The sequence below is a fragment of the Aricia agestis genome, chromosome 9 (genome assembly GCF_905147365.1).
Source record: "Aricia agestis chromosome 9, ilAriAges1.1, whole genome shotgun sequence".
NCBI lineage: Eukaryota > Metazoa > Arthropoda > Insecta > Lepidoptera > Lycaenidae > Aricia > Aricia agestis.
This window is the reverse complement of record NC_056414.1, coordinates 14,091,069-14,110,806: the sequence shown is the minus strand read 5'-3', so window position 1 is coordinate 14,110,806 and position 19,738 is coordinate 14,091,069. Positions and strand designations below refer to the sequence as shown.

Here is a 19,738-nt window from a genome sequence, read left to right as displayed (position 1 = left end):
ATAAGTTATATAAATTATTGTTGTTGTATTCTTTTTCATTATTTAAATGCTTTATATTTAACACAAAACATGCACACAGTAGCGAATAGTTTCATGCTACATTTTCACGTTAGGGCGTAAAAATCATTTTGATTTTCGTGCCTTTCTCTGGGTGTGCATAGTGCAGGCACCGTAAATTAGTGGCTTGGGAGTGTTAATCCAAGATGTCATAGCTAAAGACGTGCGACGAAAAAAGTGTATGGCGTGATGCATTAAACATAATATTATTAATATCATACAATCATTTTGTTGTTGAACTTATTTATGTATTTATTAACTTATCGTCGTGATCGGAGCCTTGGCTAAGGGCTCAGTGTCTTCAACTATTACAATAATAACGGTGCGACCTACAATGTTTAAGGTAGACAATACCTACGCTTATGAAAAGCTACTTAAAGTTACACAATTTTCCAGTCTCGTGAATTACCACTATTTGACCCTCTTTCATATGTGAGTTCTGCTTTTGCCGTATCTGACGCACCGTTTTCTTAACCCTCAGTGCGTGGGTAGGGCGAGGCGGTCGGGCTGCGCACGCGCAAGCAGCCGCGCCGCAAGACGCGCGCGCGCGCACGTTATCAGCGTCGCCGCGCCGTGCGCTAGCATCATCACTACTGCACATAGAGCCACGAAACCGAACGCCGATCCTGGAATTACAAAGATAAATAATAGAGAATGAAAAAGTGCATAGGATGCCTAGTACCACTGGCCTTAGAAGTAAGTTGGCCGTCAAAGACAATTAATACTAACCTGGTTTATTCCAGTCCAGCGCCGGGTATATAGCAGGCGAGCCGATGCGGTCTGTCCCACCAGCGGCCCAGTATAACGCGCTGAAGACTCCGTAGGCTAGGCCAAAGCTAGCCCCGTATAGCGCATGCGCGGCCCGCACAGGATGCGCCGTGACGCAAAGCTCCACGAGCATCACTAGCGAGTTGCCGCCGTGTACTAGCACGTTGAGGGTGTTGACGTCGTGGATCTCTGTAAAGTGGAGCAGTTTATTACCGTGTGGCGGTACCCACAATTCGCCTAACATTCCTGCATCGCGCTATCGAAGTTTTCTGAGCGCGTCGGTATATATACGACAGCTGAGATGTATCACGTGGGCTCCGGCCTGACCGAGCATACCACCTCGCTCGGTCGGAAGATCTTCCTTTGGCCGCCACGCACATATCCCACATTGGTGACCCTCGACAGAACACGCCTCCTTCATCATCATCACTCCCCGCCCCTCCGCACAGCCAGCATACCGCCTCATCGGGTACATCGTCCACTAGCCGCAATGTACCGCGGCCTGGGCGACTCCGCATCGGCATCATCGGGCTTTCTCACTACACCGACCGGTCAGCAAGCAGAGCACATCTCTCCTGGTCAGCACGTAGCATCGGCCCCGCACGGCAGCTATCCGACTCACTGGATCCCGTGCAGCAGCTTACAGTTCCGACTCACTGGGACTCACTGCAACAGTTCCGACTCACTGGAACTCACTGGCACTGGCGACTCAAGCGACAAGACTTCAAGATTCGACCTCCGGTCTTCGGGGGGGAGTGATGTGTGAGTACCCACAATTCGCCTAACATTCCTGCATCGCGCTATCGAAGTTTTCTGAGCGCGTTGGTATATATACGACAGCTGAGATGTATCACGTGGGCTTCGGCCTGACCGAGCATACCACCTCGCTCGGTCGGAAGATCTTCCTTTGGCCGCCACGCACATATCCCACAACCGCAAGAACCTGCGGTCCAAAGGGACGTGTAAACATTTTCTAGTCACACCTCTTTTGTATTAAACAGTGAAAGCTACTAACTTGGGTCGTGCACTAGCGTCCAGTAGATGAGTGTGATGACGAAGGCGAGGTCTGTGGCGACGATCTGGCACAGCCAGTAGACCCGGCACAGCAGCGGCGTCCGGCGCCGCCGCGGCAGACCTATCATCTCCTCCTCGTCGCATGCTGAAACAGGATAGACATCATTCAAAGAACCATTACAGGTAGCTTAGAGCGTATAAATTGTACTGCAAAAGGCTGGAAATTAGAACCTTTTCTTTCTTGTGTTTTTGTAAACTATTTTTTTAGTAAAGAGTTTTTATATATTTATATGAATGCTTATATAAATATAAAAAATTAACTGACTGAACGCACTAAGGCAGACTACAGTTTTTTATTACTGCGGTATTCCCGTGTACTGTACCTGTTGTAAACATGTTTCGGTAATTCGCAATATGAATCGATGTAGTTTTATTTTTAAATCTGTTGCTTTTCAAAAGTAACTGGCGCATAGGGGAAAATACGATACTCGTCATTGCTAAAGCGACCTTTGTAGGCGCTTTAAAAAGGACACACATCTTATATCTTTAAAAGAGCAATTCTTGTATAAGTACTTATATGTTACGCTCAAAGACCGAAATCGCATCAATGAGCGAAAAAATGGCTCACAACGCGTTGTGGTCACAGTGAAACAGCCACGTCGCGAAATTGGCGTCGTTTCACTTATAAAATATCCATAACCGGCGCCAGACAGACAGACAGTACTAATATACGGATATTATGGAACTATGGATATTTTCAAAAAATAATGAAAAACACGTTATGTAGTGATTTAGTAAAAGAAAAAATATTTTGTAGTACGCGTGGTAATTTAAATATAATTTTCAATACCTATGGACGATTAATCAATCAAGAACAAATCAAGAAAAACGAATGGCATTTCACGACACGAATTTCGCGTTATGGCAATCACAAAAAGACCATACTAAATTTCATGAAAATCGTTGGAGCCGATATATATATATATAGATTTTCATGAAATTTAGTAGGTATACTTATAGGGGGTTTCGGGGGTGATCAATCGATCTAGCTAGGAATCATTTTTAGAAAATGTCATTTTATTCGTGTTTTATCGGATACCGAGCGAAGCTCGGTCAAATAACTAGTACCGACACAATATTGTTTACTCAAGTTATCACATGGATTTATTCTCTTTTGTAGAACAAGTTTAAATATAATTAATAAATGACAGAATGGAAGGTAATGGACAGCGAATAGCCTCAATACGCGGTTAATTGCGTCAATTGTTATTGAATATCGGCCGGGAGCGGGGGCACTCGGAATGAGGAACCAATAAGGATAATTGTGGCGGCCAGCATCCGACTTGTCGCTTTACGGCCGTTCCCAATATTACTATATAGCTCACATTAGACATTAGAGACATATATTTTATGTCAATTGTGAGCTATTCCTATCTCTAGTAGGGCAAAACCAGAGATAGATCAAATATTGGGAACGGCCGTTAATTGACGCAAAATTGTATCAATCTAGCACTGACGTCTGATGTGCCGTCCGCAACAGGCCCTTGTGGGCGGTGTTAGCTGACTGCTGACACAAGTTAGTTATATGACAAAATATGTTGTAACTTTTTTTGTTATAAAATAAGGGGGCAAACGAGTAAACAGGTCACCTGATGGAAAGCAACTACCGTCGCCCATGGACACTGGCAACATCAGAATTCAGAAGAGCTGTAGATGCGTAGCCCGCGAGGGAATACGATCACTTCTTGAAGGTTTGCAGGTCGGAATTTGGAACACTAGAAACTCCATTTCCGTGCCTGATGACTCGCTCAGATTTAGAAAGATACCATTAGTGCAATTTGTAATTGGCTTTATTAAAGACTACTGATAAGGATTAAGGCTAGTTAGCAGATTGGTGCCCGAAGCATTTTTTTATGAAGTACCTCGTGACTTCTTGAAGGAGAAAACTAAAAGTAAGGTATCGACATTATCCGTTACGTTTACGTAGAACTCTGCATGCTTACCCTACGCATGAGTTCTACGAAATTGTAAAGTATAGCCAATACACAATTACCCACGATGGCCCACTGCAGGCCACGCCATTGGGCGCCTAGCCTGGAAATCGTCCGCCATCATACACCTCGTTCATAATGGCGATGGCCTGTAGTGGGTCGGCATGGGCCATCGTGAAGAGGCACCTTTACGTTTGTCAAAAATAAATGTTAATTTGAAAATTTTGATAACTTTGGCAAAAACTTTTTGACATGCTCATGCTGATCCCACAGACGAGCTAAACAACGCGATGACGCGAATTATTCCCGTCCACAGTGCCACGTGCGGCGTCGCCCAAGTGATCTTACGTTGATTGCTATTTGCTGCGGCCACGCGACTCGCGTCCCGACTCCGTACACTCAGTACAATCGAAGAAATTGCCTCATAGACAGTTGGCGGATCCATGTTATTTGGTTGGGCTATGTCAATTCAATGTTAGTCGTGAGGGACCATCCATAAAGTATTTCACATCTATGTCTCTGGGGGGGCTCACAATGTATGACAAGCACCTGTGACAAGAGGGGAGGGAGGGAAAAAATCATTAAAATCGTGTGTCATACTTTATGGATGGTCTCTGATCTGTAGGCTGAAGTTGGCATAACGCGAGCAAATTCCGTAGGTCTTCTCTGCCTTTCTGTCTACGAATTTATTTCTTCGATGGTGCATAGTACCAACACTAACGGAGAAAATCACGCGAGCCATTACAATTTCGGATACTTGGGACGTGTCAAGGCTAGATTCATTATCCAATATTATTGTATGCTGTTCATTGATATATTGACTTCTCTACAATTTTTCTTTATTTAAACAAATAGATCTCTGTCAAAATGCCCGATTGAACTCAATAGCGCGAATTTTTTGCCTATTAGGACGGCCGCAAAAGGCATTATTAGGCCGTTGGCTTTGTCATTTGTAGTATTGCGATTCGCTGGCTGAAATTCTTTAAACTTGAAATCGTTATGATAGGCAAACTGCTTGTTGACAACTGATTAGTTTGTACTGCCTGGAGCGCAGTCGCAAAATCTGAGACGAACAGTTGAGCATACTACAAGTATGTATTACACCAGACACCTCATCCATTTACAATGAAAGGTAGTAGTCGTATCGGACAAGGAAAACTTCATGCTCACAATTGAAATAGTAGAGACCGTAGGAAGGGTTGTGGAAGCAAAGAGAGAAGGGATAAAGGTGGACCGAATTAGGAGGGGAAAAGGTAGAAAAGTTATCATAGGGTTCAGGGATAAGAAAGATAGAGAAAGAGTCAGAGACAAAATAGAAAAAGCGGGAGTGAATTTAGATACACAGATAATAGAAAATAAGGATCCCCAGGTTGTGCTGTACGGGGTGCTGAAAAGCTACACTGATGACGACATTCTAGAAGCCATCAGGGAGCAAAATAAGCACCTCGTGGAGGACATCCTGGGAGGGATAAAGGACAGAATGAGTGTGAAGTATAAGAAGAAAGGGAAGGATGATCACACTCAGCACGTGGTACTCAATGTGTCACCGGGGCTGTGGGTGCGTTTCACCGAGGCAGGATATCTTTATATAGATATCCAGCGCGTAAGTCACTGTAAGAGAACAGGATAGAATATTGTATGTAGTTAATAATTGTTATTAAATGCAGCAATAAATGTAAATGTGTTGTGTGGAGAAAAAAAAAACCCACACGACTTTGCACTTACATGATATTATTGTAAAATAAGGAAGCATGTAAGGCATAAGCTTTTGACAATGCACAACACATAAAGTTACCACCTCCTACTCAAGATTTGAAACATCTGTACCGTCAATTGACAACATTTCAAAATTTTAACATGGCTTTTTTATTATTTTATATGAAAGTAGACTTAAAATAAGGCGACACGTGTTTCTTGCTTTTTCAAAATTATGTTTTTATGATACTAACCTAAAAAATAGATTTTAATCCTTCGTATTCTAAAGAGATGTAAGCGCCAAGTGACGTCATACTTACGTCTGAACGGTTAATTCCATTACACTTTAACAAAAGAAAAAATCTGTCAATGTAAGTTTGTTACGTTTATTATGACGTTTGTCAATGTCATCGTCAACCTGGAGGATAGGTAACCAATGAGGTAATGTTATTTTTTAGAAATGTCAGTGTTGACAGGTGGTTGACAGTGACGTTTTTGTTTTTATGCTTCATGTTGTCTTTTTAAAACTATTTTACACCAGGCAAACAAACTGTATGATATTATGCCGTAAGTATGACGTCACAGCGTATTTTTCAGTTTTTATTTATTTTCTCAGTAAATAAGCAATATAAAAAAAATTTGAATATTTTTTTGATATCAGGAGAAGAAACTAAAGAAACGGTATTTTTTATTTTAAGGCTTAAAAAATTTGAAATGTCAATTGCACGCGCTATATAGTCCCACAAAATTTTGCAATTACATTATTATTGTAATAATCATGTAAGCAACCACTCGCGCCGGGAGTTCCGGGCTGGATGCACATACTGTATTGGAGATTTTGCAACACCCATATAAATAAGAAAATAAGATAACATAGAAAATAAGAGCCATCTTTTGGTATATAATAACGTTTAAAATGTATTTTAATATAACACATAAGACACTATTCTATCATATTAAAAATGTTAAGAAATTATAATTATCAAAAAAATTAAGAAAAATATAACAAGTAAATGCAATAGTTTAAAGAAAAATGTAATTCAACACAAGTAATAAATGTAATTATATGAATGTAATAACAATATAAATATGAAGAAGAAAGAAATGTGATAGTATAAAAATAATAAATATAATTGTATAAAATAAGAAATGCAGTAGAATAAAGGTAATAAATGTAACAGCAATATAAATACAAAGAAGAAATGTAATAGTATAAAAATAATGAATGTAATAATTATAAAAGTAATAAATGTAATAATATGAAGGTAATAAATGTAAAAGTATAGAATGCAACAAATTTAATGTAATACGTAAAATCTGTAAGTGAAATAGAAATATAATTAAGATGCAAGTTAATGTAAACAGATATAAGGATACAAATGTACAGAAAAAATTATCTACACTACTATTATAAAGAGGAAAGATTTGATTTTTTGTTTGTTTGTTTGTTTGAGTCGAATAGGCTCCGAAACTACTGGACCGATTTGAAAAATTCTTTTACCATTGGAATCCTGCATTATTTCTGCTGAACATAGGCTAATTTTTATTTTGGAAAAATATAAGGTTCCGTAAGATATTTGGGATTTTCGGACGCAAGGTTTAAAAAATCAACCAGAAAAGTTACTTATTTTGCGTACGCTGCCTAAACTATAAAAGATAGAGGCATAAAATGTTCTAAGTAATTATAGATCTTTTAAATATCTACAAAAAAATCCGCGACACACTATACCTATCTATGTTGAGTGAGGCACAATAACCATTTTTTTATTAAAAAATCTAGAATTTTTTTTGGACTATATTTAAATGCGTTTATTTAAATCATGCTATTGACCCTTATCAAAATAAATTATTTCATCACTAAGTACAGTTAATGTAGATAATATTTGGTCTTTGAATGATTAAAATTGGACGTTTGGTTTTAATGTTATGGCGAAATTAAAATATTACGATTTCTGCTGCACGTTGCGAATTGGGCGTCAAGGCGCGATGCGCGGGTGTGCGTGCGGTAGGGGAGAGATTTAATAATTATCAGTGCCACAGACTCGCCCGGAGAGTCCACGTAAATATTACCTCGATCGTGGGAATCGCAGACACAATAGATTTTCAATAGTTATGCGACAGCCGGGTGCTGCTTTATTGATTTGATATAGACTATCGTGCTTCATTATTATAATCCTAATTTCAAAAAAGCTTTAAAAGTTATGACTACGAAAGTAATATTTTTAGAACTTTTTAAAATAAGTTTTGAATGACTATTATTTTTGATTGCTATTATAATTAATTAATTTCTTTAACTATAAATCTCCAATAGCGGCAGCCGGCTGCCAGCATAACAATTGAAGATCTATTGTTCTGCGATACCCACGATGCCGATGCACGATGGAATTGGAATTTCTGCTGAATATAGGCTATATTTAATGAGAGAAACAAGGGAACCGTATTAAGTGTTAATAATTGTGTGAAAAATCTACCAAAATATTCCTTCTTGCTTATGCTTTATAAATTATAGACTATACTTACTTATCGCAAAGTGATGTACTATAGTCTTATAGAGGACATTAATATCAACGTAAAAGTCCGCGATATCGTATGTATGCAATACTAAAAATATGCAATAGTAACGTTGCGCTGGTACAAACCATGCCAAACTACTTATCAGCAGGTATTAGTACTTACCAGAGGAGTTTTTAAATTCGCTGAATCCTTCTGGACTTCCACCACACGAACTGACGTTAAAAATCGGAATTCCAATCATGCTTTTGAGAAATTTATGCCCACCAAATATGTGCAATGGGACAAGGCTGCTTATTAAAGAATTAAAGGACAATTTAATTGTAGCTACCATTAACACCGGCCCAGCAGCTGGTCAACTAGCTCATATACCGAGGATACCGATGATTCCAACTGATCTGCCAATCCCATTTAAACGGCTTCAATTTCCGGTAAAAATATCTTTCGCATTGACTATTAACAAGTCCCAAGGTCAAACTTTCAAATTAGTAGGCATCGACCTACGAAAAGAATGTTTTACTCATGGTCAACTATACGTTGGCCTATCCCGAGTTGGAGCTGCTGATAATCAATTTATTTTGCTGCCACAAAATAAAACAACATCAAATATCGTTTACAGGGAAGCTTTAACCCAATTTTAATGGAATCTTTTACGCAAAAAGAAGTATGGTGTAAAAAAACATAAAGCGCAAAAGTACAACAAAAATACTTTATACAAAAACAAATAGAAAATTTCAAAATGTATATAATAGTAGATGTAGGTAAGCATAAAATAATAAAGCATAAAACTATTAAAAAAAAAAAACATAAAATATTTTAAACAAAAAAAAAACATGAAGAAATTGCAAAATATTATAAATAATAGTATCTTCTGCAGGTAAGGATAAAATAATCAAACATAACACTTAAAATATAAAAATATAAAAAAAAATACAATAAAAATGTGTTATATGTACATAATAATTATAATATAGTAGTTGCAGGCTAAATAATGTAAACTATTTTTATGTTCTGCTTAACTTAAAGATTGACTACCTTTATTTAAAAAAAATAATTTAAAAACCAATGTCCACCCGTGCGAAGCCGGGCCGGGCCGCTAGTAAGTAAATAATTCATAAAAAATTTAGAAATTGTAATAATCTAAATCAGGCAAATAATTGTCCCTTCTTACTGAAGGGGGAACAAGAGGTCCCTAGTGAGGGGCCGTTAATAAAAATAAAAAAAAACAAAAAAAAAAAGGTAGTAGTTAAGTCAGCAATTCACGCCTAAACTATACCAAATGTGATAAAGTTTCACGATCGCACTCCGAGATAAATATCTCCATAATATCCGAGATAATATGCAAAATTAAAGTTAAGTAATCCTTATTAGGTAGGTAAGTACCTAACTTACCTATCTAATAAGGATTACTTAATTTTAATTTAACAAAAAGTACAAAAAGCGTCAGAAAATATTAATGTCAAAATGATCATTAAATTAAAGCTAAGCAGTCACTATGATAAGAAACAAGAGAAATAAATGGTCAAAAGATATAACAATGTGGTATCCTCGGGATAGTAAAAGAAAGAAAGGACGCCCAAGAAAGAGATGGGAAGATGACTTTAAAAAAATGGCCGGAGCATTGTAGCAGAGGACGGCCACAGACAGACAAACGTGGCGAAGTCTAGGGGAGGCCTTTGCCAAAGGGCAAAGTGACACCGATGTCTAATCATAATCTGAAATATTATTATTCTATGTTTTTTTATTATTTTATTTTATGAAATAAGGGGGCAAACGAGCAAACGGGTCACCTGATGGAAAGCAACTTCCGTCGCCCATGGACACTCGCAGCATCAGAAGAGCTGCAAGTGCGTTGCCGACCTTTTAAGAGGGAATAGGGTAATAGGGGAGTGTAGGGAAGGGAAGGTAATAGTTGAGGGTAGGGAAGGGAATAGGGTAGGGGTTAGGGGATTGGGCCTCCGGTAAACTCACTCACTCGGCGAAACACAGCGCAGGCGCTGTTTCACGCCGGTTTTCTGTGAGAACGTGGTATTTATCCGGTCGAGCCGGCCCATTCGTGCCGAAGCATGACTCTCCCACGTATAAAATGGTATCAGTAAATAAAGGCTTTATTATTATTATTATTATTATTATTATAAGCAGTCACTGGATTTCTCTGAGTGCGGCCGTTAATCACAATTAAATCGATTTCTATCGATTTATATCGATATCTCGAATTGATCGAAGGCCGGCAACGCACCTGCAGCTCGTCTAATATTGCAAGTGTCCATGGGCGACGGTAGTTGCTTTCCATCAGGTGAGCGGTTTGCTCGTTTGCATTATATAAAAAAATATATCTATTATTGGACTTACATATACTGAACGTGTTGACGTTCCTGTATCTCTGCACAACAGCGAGCGCGAGCGCGGCCTGCAGGATGATCAGTATGAAGCCCCAGTTGGTGAAGTAGATGAACCACTTGAAGTAGTTCAGCTCTATCGCGGGCCCCTCGTAGAGGCGAGGCAGGCGCTGGCAGGCGAAACTTGATATACCAATCGATAACAGTGTGAGGAAGAGTAGCCACCTGGAATTTTAAATAGTTAAGAATTAAGCTTTTAGTCTGCTACTGTACAATAGTGTGTCTCCATATTCTTTGAGTAAGGGTGAAGCCAAACGAGCGTAATTTGTGAGTTGTGAGTCGCAGAATTTCGGCTGGCAGAAATTCTGCTGCATTCAGTTTCATATAAAAGTCCCATTTGATTAACACGAGTGTAATTTTGTGAGTCATGATTTGTATGAAAATATATTTACGCGGCAGAAATTCTGCGACTCACGACTAGGGAATGCGAATCTCGCGAGATTGGGCCTCAAGTGAGATGCCGCGATTTTATGAATACAATACCGCGAGATCTCGCCAATTTCGAGATCTCGCGAGATTAGCAGTTTGGTGTTTTTTTTTTGCAAATAATCACAGTATTTGAATAAATTACGAAAAAAAAGTAATAAATATTATAAGTATTATAAGATTAACATTAATTTTCACGATTTTTTTCAATAGCATTTTATGCATCAAACATTATTTGATGTATCTGTCTAAAATTTTTAAGTAGTAAACTTTGACATACGTATCTACACTCTATCAAATAACAAATATAAGAGACAGCCAGTCTTCTCTTCTAATGCGCTTTTATAATTTTGTACGTGGCAGTAATATCGTGGACGTCCGCGGTAAAACGATAACATAGGGATTTATGGAAATATATTATGGAGAAGCTTTTAAATTTCCGTCGACGATAACTTTTTAACGCGCACGTTAGAGGACATCACAACGTTTACATTTCTGAACCGCACAAAACGTCCGCGGTGCGTAAAATCAAAAGGGCACTTAAGGTACACCCAACGTTTTATCGTGGAAGCCGGCGTCCACGATAACGTGACGTTCTTTTATAACTAACAAAACCTCAAAACTCAGGACCTAGTTGAGAATCACAGTGCACAGTTGCTTAGGCCAGCTCCTCTTTATTTTGACTCCGTGATCGCAACCCTGTCTGTGTCAGTCCGCCCTTCAAATAAGACGGTTTTATGTTCAAGTGAGAACTCGCGAGATCTCGCCTTTTTTTCGTCCGAGATCAATCCCGCTCAAAAAGGCCGAAATCTCGCGAGAACGAGATTGCATTCCCTACTCACGACTCACAAAATTACGCTCGTTTGGCTTCACCCTAACACTTGGAGAACGAAGTGTTACTCAAAGAATATGGAAATATATTCCGTATTAATAGGTATCGCAGCAAGAAGTAGGTATTATTTGAATCCTTAAGAGTCCGTATACGAAATTTTGCCGAAATTTTGAAGAAAACGACATAAATAATCTATATAAGTAGATAAAATTCTATCCAATTCGAGAAAAAGGAAAAAAAACAAACAAATTGTGCCAAAAAACACGATTCAAAACAACCTAAATCTCACATTATATTACTCGCCGCAAGGCTAATGTGAGATTTAGGTTGTTTTGAATCGTGTTTTTTGGCACAATTTGCTTTTCTTTTTTTTTTCTTTTTTCTCGAATTGGATAGAATTTTATCTATAGATTATTTCTGTCGTTTTCTTTTTATGAATTACAGCTCCAAGTTGCCGAAATTAACAGCAATTCTTTGCCCATTTTCTCTAAAATTTTGCCGAGTTACATATTTTTTTACTCAACTATTTCATATTAAGGTGGTAAAAAGTAATTCCAACATTGTATAGACGACTTTCTCAACAATACATTGTATTTTTTTCATACCGTTAAGACGTTAATACAATCCATAAACAGGTGATATTCTAAACCTTTTACAGCAAAAATCACAAAACTTTCGCGGGTTTGAGTTGGATTATTTAAAAATACTTAAAAAAAAAAACAAAAATCTAGCTGCAACATTAGATTATAATTGAAATGATCTTACATGTTGTGCATTCAAACTTATTGAAATACTGTATTTTAACTGTTAAATCACGTCTGTTAATCAGCAAAATCGGCAAAATTTCGTATACGGACTCTTAAAGATTCGCTATAATAGACCTATAACGGGTAGCGGAGAGTCTCAACTATTGGCATCAATCAGGCGGTCTCGTCAGACCAATGCATGATTAGCACGTTATACAGCCGTCGGAGTTCTTTTGCTCTTAAAAAAAGGGAGGGGCTACACGGGAGTCGGGACTATAGTTGATTCCTCAGAGAAGTCAAGGAACAATATAGCTGATTGCTCAAAAAAGTCAACTGAATGTCACGTACCTATATACTAAGTAAGCCCTGGCTGGCGCGGTGCCGGTCTGCCACTGGCAGCAGGCGAACTGGTGGTGCGGGGAGTGCTCGAGCTCCAGCGACCGTCGCCCCGCGTGCCAGATGCGGCCCAGCATCGCCGGCTTGCAGGTCTTCTTCATTGCTGCAAAACAAATTTTGAATGCAAAATCGTATTCTCAATTGTGTACTTTTGTCATGGACTGCAAAAGTAAGATGAGATTGTTTAAAAAAAAATAATTAATTTTTCCTCCCTAATGTACGCTACGGTCTACCGGAGAGGTCACCTGTGCAATTATGCCTGAGCTGCGCAGGTGTCACTCGAAAGAATTGATTTTCGATTTTGTGCCGGTCGCCTGCGCAGGTCCGAAAAATTGCACAGGTCTATTTCCACACACATTCCGGTCTTCGCGCAGGTGCGCATGCATACAGTGCACAGGTGGACCTCTCCGATAGACCGTAGCATGTATAGCTTACAAACTTGCCTAGTTTAGTTTCTAAGATTAAAAAAAAAAAGTTAAAAAAAAATATTATCTATTTAGCAGTGTTTCGGTTAACGGTTGACGTTATCCAATCAAAAGTTCTAATGGATAGATAAACTTATTATTTCGATAAAAGCGCTTTGCAACGTATCCTATACGTTAAAGGAGTTATGGCTGGTAATGAGGTAAGCTCGGCTAATAGCGCGGGCATGTGACGGCGCGGCGGCAGCACGCGATCAATAAAGATGTTCTGAGTTTTAATTAAGATTAGTTCCGCTCCCGGCTGTGGCGATTAAACGCACACTGTCATCCCTGCTCGTAATTTATGTCTCGCAATTTTATAGCACTTTTATCAGATTTCCCGCACTCATGTGCCTAAAAATCTTAGCAGAGACGTAGTTAGGCGATGGCTAACGGGGCAGTCCAATGTTCATGGCCTCCACAGAAAATTAGTTTGTAGTAAGAAGGCAAAGTTGCAAAGTGCGCACACATCTATATACTTCGAAACCAATCCTATGATTTTACAGCGATAGGTAAATGAACCGATTTCACCAATCCTTTAAATTGTTATGGTTCCTTCTAGGTAGATGTATAGATAGGTAGGTATGTACACGAGTAGGTACTCACACCGCAACCGAGCTTTTGAGAATATTACTTTATATTAAATATTTCAACACCCTTATTGGATATCATCGTTTTTCCAATGCAGTTACAGAACTAAAGTAATTTTTATACGATTTTACTGAGAAAATAATTCTGGCAAAATACCCTGCACTTTTTTGCCAGGCCACTCCACAAATTACGGCACTGCGACTATAAGATATTTAAGTAGTTTTTATTGCAGCGCGATTGTTCCGCAATATTTATGTCCTAGGCCATTTCAATTTTATTATTGCCTACCATGGCAATGGCAGCTCATTCGGTCATTATTGTACGGGAATTGATATTAAATTGTTTGGAATTTTTGTTTTTAATGATCACCGGTTATATAAATCAGTAAGTATTGAACACATCTATTAAATCAGGTAATAAAATAAAAACTAATAATTAACCATTTATATATATTTAAATTTATCTGTACAGCGCGAGCGGTGACAGAAAATGATTGGAAAAATTTGTTTCCCGAATGGTTTAAATAATAATTTATTATAATATTATATTATAACACAGTACCTACTCAGTAGATTGATCGGAGAAACCACAACGCTACACTTAGTTCCCTCATCGCTATTAAGAGGATACCACAGCAGCTAGAGAAATGAAAAAAAAGTACGTGTAATATCTATAGCTGTCTCCCTTACCTCAAGCCTATACCGCAGAACGCGATAGAGACAACTGCAGAAAATCCAGAAAATCAACGATTCGTTGTCCCCTGATTCCTTCTCCAAAACTTAACCGATTTAAGTACTTTTTTCATTAAAGATTAAAAAAAGGCTTGAGCTGTGTTCCTATGTTTTGCTTTTTTTGTATAATCTATCCAAATCTGTTTTCTGGACGTTTGAACACAGTGGAAAATCTGGCCATTTTTTTGGGTTTTTGAACGTTCATATCTTATTTAATAATTAAATTATGAAAAAAAGGAAAACATAGGGACATTGTATTAGTGGCCGTAGATATTCAGGAAAAAAATTATAACTCTACTAGCATTATCCAGGGAGGAAACAGGGGACAGCGTTTGTATGGGAAAAATGGCGGTGTGGAATCCTCTTAATTTTATTCACCAGCTCAACAATAGTACCTAACAGTGCACAGTGGTGTTACAGCACCATTAGAACCCTAAACAGCACTCGTAACATGTCCACTCCATGTATAGAAACGTTTTGTCTAGACAAGAGTAGGAATACCGATAGATTGTAAGCCCAAAATGACAGATATATATTCATAATACTCATGTCATGTTATATGGTGTCACTATAGTAGTCACACCAAGCAGAACGCTGCAGTTATTTTCGAGAGTCGGATGGAAAATGATTATTATATTCCGCTGCGGAACCGTGGGTGTATTAGTCCAATAGTCGGGGAGTCTCGTACTTACGATAAACGGAATATAATAGTATACAATACCGTCCAGCGATGCACAATAGTTAATTGAATAATCCTCGCCAACTGCTGAATGGGCTGACAATGTGGCGGTGTCAATAGATTCAGCATCAACGGATGCTCTCGCGTTGTAAATCGCCGCAGACATCACAATATGTAGCACTGGACCTCGATATTACCGAGATAAGCTGTCATTAGTCATTACTCATTTGTAATCACTATGATCGACACCAGGGCCGTGTAGTCAGCAGAAGAGAAAGGTTGATGATTGCAATTCCCGGACAGCTACGGACTTTCAACTTCAAACCCTCTTCAACGTCTCAACAATTACATCTCCGGGTGCACCAACGATTTTGTTTATTTTCGTGCACCCGACGTTTGATTGGGGGACGCGACAGTTGACCGCATGTCAATGTTTAAATTGCGATTAATTTAACTTTAACTGTTGCTAAGCGATTGTTTATGGAACGATTTCTATCAATTGGTGCCCCCGCCACCTGCGCATCGATCGTATATTAATTGCTAATAATTGTCTAGCGGACATCTGGTACTAATGAACCCAATCCCATATAAACACCAATTAGCGTACTACATCGTTACTTCCATGACCAGTTCAATTAGATGCTGATTACTATAAATATATTATGAATACTTATATAAAAACAAAGTTACGTACTTATATTTTGTCTATGATGTGAATCATTATGTGATCTACTATTTATGAAAAGACAGAAAAAAAATAATTGCACGCAAAGTAAAAATGTAATCACTAATCTCATGAATGGGCGACTGCCATTTATTATCGTTGGTGGAATGCGTTTACGCATCACGGGGCTGGGGAGGACCGCCGAGGTATGTGGGACTTCCCGGGGCGGACGTAAGATCCGCACCCGGGACTAGTGACTACACACTAAAACCCTAACGGTGTTCCTGCTCCTGAAGGTGGGACTACGGGAAACGCGTGATGTAACACGACCGCAGCCCCACCACCTCTGCCTCTTTGGGTTCCACTCGTGGAAACACCACATTCCGCACCACTCCGCGACGCTGCGCTGGAACACCTAGCGCATCGTGGCCTACCTATGCCATGGGCGACGGCAGCCCTATGCCGACGCCCCGAGCTCCTCTGCTAAGGCGGGACGTCATGACTATGTCTGGCCCTTGGTCTTCGCCTCGGCCTTCTCCGAGGACCTACGGCCTACCTACCCTACCTATTATATAATGTACTAATAATTTTATAAAGACATAAATTGGTAGCCTTGCACATAAATAACATGTCTATTTTTCACAAATCTACTTTTAATGATTTGCCATGGAAATATCTAAATACTTTTAAATCTGAACAATATCAGATCATATTTTTTTAAATAAATAATCTACGAATAATAAAAACTATTTATTATTCGTAGTAAATAATACATAATATAAGAAACATACGGATCTGACAGTAAACGAATAGCCCTCGGTTTTCTGTTGGGTCAACTTGGGTCTTGTAACTTGTTGATTAAGGTCGAGCAAACCTAGTCGTGGCTTTGCATAGCTCTCAGACATGTAAGCTTAAATACCAATATCCCTACAAAATTGTATATTTGTTCATAATTTCTAGAATAGAATCCCAAGATCCCAGAATACCAGATCTGTGTAAGTGCGCATTACATGTAGCAAATTTTAAAATACTAGTCGTATATAATTTCGTTTATAAACAAACAAAAAATAAGCTCCAAATTAGCAGTGAATTATTCCGAGATTAGTCTCAAAACTGCATTTATAATGTCAAAATTGTTACAAGTAATTATATTTTGTGACTCCTCTCTTGGTTATCGCCATATCATGATGCACATAGTATTTTATTACCGGCATCCCATAGCAGAGTTGCAAAATAAAACAACTGAACGACATCACTACATAGTTGATGGTAGGTATAGAACATAATCACTACTCGCTGGCAGTCCCTTTGCTTAAATCTTTAATAGGTACTACGCATAACGCAACCAATTTTGATGACATTTTTTATAATTATAGAAATAAGTTAAAGACAAAGTAGCCTATGTCCTTATACAGGGTGTAACAAAAATAAGTGATAATACTTTAGGGTGTGTACGTGTTCCTTGTAGAGAGTTCACTGTGAAAGTAGTAGCTCTGAAAGACAAAAAAAATTTTTCACTTTTGTATGGGGAAATCGTGACGCTCGGGCCCTTGCCCATACAAAAGTGAAAAAAAAATTTCGTCTTTCAGAGCTGCTACTTTCACAGTGAACTCTCTACAAGGAACACGTGTACACACCCTAAAGTATTATCACTTATTTTTGTTACACACTGTATAATAGGCTACTTTGTATCGCGGAAAATTATTTATTTTGCGCGTATGAAATTGCGGGGACTCTAAAATACTTTTGCAGCTTGCCTAATAAAAGTAATATGAGCATGCACAATGAGTTATTGCACCGGAATGCCTACACAGAAAACTTACAGATATCGAATTTCGGCAGCTTCATATTATTATGTTCACTTATATGGCCACATAGCATAGCACAAACAACGGGGACTCGTATTTCTTCGCGATGTTGTGTAGATTGATGATTTGTACTGCGCCTGCGCGCGCCGGCATTTCAATGCAGCGCCGCGCACCGTTCTGTCAATATTCCTAATAACCCGCCTGTGTAACAACTTATCTTATGTCACATATTTATGAACCCTTTTTACCCGCTAACGAAGGGAGTTTGTAGACTTGTGGTTATGGGGTACATTAATAAAAATAATAATTTATATTTACACCCAATTTACAACCGTGAAATTTAAATAGGTAAATGTGAATTAATGATAAAGCTTCGTTGCTAAAAGTATTTTTTAAGCAATACTACACGGGCCACGGCGTAAATCGTAATTAAATAGGATTTTTTGCAACTTTAGATTTTTTTTAGATTAGGGTTCCGCGGTAGTCAACAAGGAACCCTTATAGTTTCGGTCTGCCCGTCCGTTTGTCTGTCCGTCTGTCTGTCCTTCTTTCTGTCCGTCTATCTGACTGTCCGCGGTTCTGCTCAGAGATTTATAGGACCTACAGAGCCAGATTAATGACGCCGACAAAATGGTACATGAAATCTTAAAAAATATTTTTATATACTTAGTACCTTCCCTACACATCAAGCGGGGATGAATTTTTTTTCATCCACCTCATCGTGTGGGGTGTCGTTGGATAGGTTTTTTAAAAATATTATGATTATTCATAGATCATTTTCCGATTTAGGGATCCGTTTGTTAAATATTAAGTTTCAAAGTGGAACAAATCGTTAGAGGCCAGTGTCCCCCCCTTCTACCAGCTAAACGGTTGGTTCTGGAAATGTGAAAAAATTTAACGGGAGTAGGAAATATGCTGAATTTAAAGGGAAGACTATCACGGCTAAGAAGACTTCATAAGTTATTGAGTAATAGTCGATTTAAAAAAATGTATTCGGCGAAGTATAAAGGAACTTTTCGTTCAAATTCCTTTGAAAGTAACTGAGATGATGTTGTTAGTAGTGTAAAACACGTTATAATTGTACATTCATTGACCATACAAAAATTTTAAAAACTAGCGGTACGACGGAACCCTATATTGCGCGTGGCACACTTTTTTATGAAATAAGGGGGCAAACGAGCAAACGGGTCACCTGATGGTAAGCTACTTCCGTCGCCCATGGACACTCGCAGCATCAGAATAGCTGCAGGTGCGTTGCCGGCACTTGGCTGGATTTAAGTTTGTGTGTGGCTGACGAGATTACTTATTATTTATTATACCAGAAGTCTGTTAACTATAAGTTGAAGATAAATAATGTAAAATTTAAAGTCTGGACACATAATTATTATTTTTTTCATTGACAATAATTTTTCATAGATAATTTAGATTCCATTGTAAACACGTAACTTACTAACCTAAGATCATCTGTGCAACGAGTGTTAGTTCATCTAGCACAAACACATTTTCTAGCACAGTTTGAATTCAAAATTAGAATACTTTTTAAAATAGAAACTAAACGGTGGTGCGTAGTACAGTACTTATTTTTTTAGAAGACAGTGCACAATATGTAGATCGAACAATCGCTTTAAATTAGGACAAACACGTTGCTAATTCGGACCAATTGCCTAAAATCTAATTGGACACAGACGCACAAGGTAGACCCAAGTCCTCAATTGATGACTACTGATGTACTCCAAGACTTCACGCTCTAGTCATAATGATCAGCTAATTGCTTCATGGTATCAATCAATACAATTTTCATCAATCCGAAATTTATATGCCACACCATTTTTTGTTCTAAAACTTTTATAAAATTATTAAATAAATAATTGATGTTAACACGTGTAATGCATGAGTCGCATCCGACATAATTTACGGCCAGTTTTATTTTACCGAAACGCAATTATAATTTAGCCCTTAAAATTAAACT

At 38.4% G+C, this 19,738-nt stretch overlaps 1 protein-coding gene across 3 annotated transcripts in view; it reads right to left on the bottom strand.

Moving 5' to 3' along the window:
- The window catches only part of LOC121730083 (protein rolling stone-like), a 28,524-nt gene continuing 8,786 nt past the window's right edge, over positions 1–19,738 (bottom strand). Inside the window, exons 2-7 of one of the 3 annotated variants that reach the window (XM_042118927.1) lie at positions 17,785–17,859; positions 12,788–12,938; positions 10,389–10,600; positions 1,841–1,984; positions 787–1,014; positions 1–683 (exon numbers count right to left, since the gene is read on the bottom strand). In XM_042118927.1, the coding sequence (XP_041974861.1) occupies positions 535–683; positions 787–1,014; positions 1,841–1,984; positions 10,389–10,600; positions 12,788–12,938; positions 17,785–17,842 (942 nt within the window). In that variant the 5' untranslated portion in view covers positions 17,843–17,859 and the 3' untranslated portion in view covers positions 1–534. Of the gene's footprint in view, positions 684–786; positions 1,015–1,840; positions 1,985–10,388; positions 10,601–12,787; positions 12,939–17,784; positions 17,932–19,738 lie in introns of those variants that run through there. The other 2 variants (XM_042118924.1, XM_042118925.1) reach the window with 2 other exon arrangements.